Source organism: Triticum dicoccoides, chromosome 3B (assembly GCF_002162155.2).
Source record: "Triticum dicoccoides isolate Atlit2015 ecotype Zavitan chromosome 3B, WEW_v2.0, whole genome shotgun sequence".
NCBI classification, from domain to species: Eukaryota; Viridiplantae; Streptophyta; class Magnoliopsida; order Poales; family Poaceae; genus Triticum; species Triticum dicoccoides.
This window is the reverse complement of record NC_041385.1, coordinates 108681917-108684183: the sequence shown is the minus strand read 5'-3', so window position 1 is coordinate 108684183 and position 2267 is coordinate 108681917. Positions and strand designations below refer to the sequence as shown.

At 53.7% G+C, this 2267-nt stretch overlaps 1 protein-coding gene across 1 annotated transcript in view; it reads left to right on the top strand.

Moving 5' to 3' along the window:
• The window catches only part of LOC119279376, a 2203-nt gene extending 1061 nt beyond the window's left edge, over nt 1-1142 (top strand). Inside the window, exons 4-5 of the mRNA XM_037560625.1 lie at nt 58-456; nt 936-1142. Of these exons, the coding sequence (XP_037416522.1) occupies nt 58-456; nt 936-1058 (522 nt within the window). The 3' untranslated portion in view covers nt 1059-1142. The remainder of the gene's footprint in view (nt 1-57; nt 457-935) is intronic.
• The last annotated feature ends 1125 nt before the right edge of the window (nt 1143-2267 follow it).

Genomic DNA, 2267 nt, shown 5'->3' with positions numbered 1-2267 from the left:
AGAGCAGCAGTAACACGTTCTTTGACTAGCTAATGATGATTATTTCTCGCTTTACAGAAAGACAAGACGTCGATACTGATCACCGCGAGGGAGTACGTGAAGTCCCTCAAGTCCAAGGTCTGCGACCTCGAGGAGAAGAACAAGGCGCTCCAGGCGCAGCTGGCCGAGTGTGCCCGCGCCGCCGGCCGGGTCGAAGAAGACGACGCCGAGAAGGTCGAAATCCAAATAACCAGAGCGGCGGCGGATCGGGAAGATGGGACGACAACGAGTGAGGTTTGCACGGTGAAGATAGCAGCGAGGCCGGCGCATGGCAACACGATGGACGTGGTGCTCAGGACGCTGCAGTGCCTCAATGACCAGATGGGGGAAGAGGACGTCAGCCTGGTGGCCATGAGCACCAGCTATGGCGACGGCGTCAACGGCCTCACCGGAGCATTCCTGACGATGCAGCTCAAAGTAATACACTCTTCTTATTCTTATTCTTTTCTTTACAGTATGCTTAGATATTTTGATGGGAACTCCATTCGAAATAAAATAAAACTGTATACATAATCAACCAACTGAGCTGAGCATGATGTAAAATTGTACTAGCAAGTAGTACAATCCAGTAACTGGATCACGTGTTGGCTTCATATATTTCAACAAGTTGGCCAGTGGACGTGTCACACACACTCCGGCCGAAACCCTAAGCGTGCGTGCACACGTGAACTGTAAGCTAGGCTAACCTTAGGTAGGTAGTAAGTGTGTGTACCAGGTTACCTGAGATTTGTCATATGGAATCTCTCGGTTGACCAAAATGACCAACGTAGCGCACCAGCAAGCTAGATTTTTACTACAATGATGATGAAAAGTAGTAACGCATATGGCGTCACACTCTTTTTAAATTCTGCATAGACTGGAAAATTTAACTGGAGATCTTGATGCGGTTGTTGCAGTCAGCGTCCGGCGCCAAGTGGGAGGAGGAGGTGGTCAGGGAAGCCGTGGCGAAGGCCGTCGCGGCCCGCACGGGCGCCGACCGCCGTGGCGACGCCGCCGGCCGGTCTCGGCACGCCGAATGATTAAGCTGCTGCTCCATCCAACGGTCGGCTCCTCGTGCTCCTCAGGAGACCGCCGTTAGCTAACCACCCACCGCCGACGGATGCATGCAGTGCCATCAGAAAATAGTAGACTAAATCACTACCGGAACAGGGCCATACCCCGACGGCCAGAACAATGCCGACGGCCCCCGTCGGCTTCTCCGGAGATATGCCGACAGCCTGGTTTTGGCCGTCGGCGTACAAAGGCCGTCGGGTTACGCAGAGATAAGCCGACGGCACCCGTCGGCATAGAACGGCCGTCAGCCTAGCTACATATACGCCGACAGTTCCCGTCGGCTTACGAAGGCCGTCGGCATACACGTGGGGCCCGGCCACCCCCCTGGCAAATGGCGTCAGAGCTATGCCGACGGCCTAGACGGGGGGCCGTCGGCATAGGTCCGCAGGCCACGTCATTGATCCAGGCCGCACCATGCAGAGGCTATGCCGACGGCTGCCGTCGGCATATCTGCCACGTCAGTGATCCGCGGCACGCTGGTCGGATCTATGCCGACGGCTAGGCCGTCGGCGTAGTTAGATTTTATTTCCGTACATATTTTAAATGCTTTTTTGTGTATTATTATATCAACTAACATGTAGCATGTTAAATATAAACATACATATGAATATATATGTAGTTTGTATTTTTTCATATATTATGAATATACATATATATATATATATATATATATAGTTTGTATTTTTTCGAGCACGTTAATAATGTGCGGTCATGTTCTTTTAAATATAGATCCTTATATTTTATTAAAATCAAAAACAGCTATGCCGACAGAAGTTTTGTGGCAGTTGCAAACGCCCGACACCCGTCTCCAGAGAGTGACCCCCTTCACATCCGCGGTGTGCCCCCCCTCACGGACGCCGCCGCCGCCGGCACCTGGAGGGGGGAAACGGACGCGTCGGGTCTACACGGAGTGGATGTAGCTGTGGTTTTGGCCCGGATGTTGCTCCCGGGTGTCCCTCTGGGCCGACCTAACACAACCGGGTGGAGAGGTCCACTGGTCAAAGCCCGTCCGTGGGAAGTCAAAAGGCTAGATCTCGTGGTCAACCGCTCCAGGGTTAGGCCGGACGGGGGCCCTGGGGGGTAGCAATGCCACCGGAGCGTCGTAGCGGGCCGTCATACATGCGGGGTGGTGTTGTGGCATGTCCGAAGAGGCGGCACGCGTCTCCGGTGCGTGC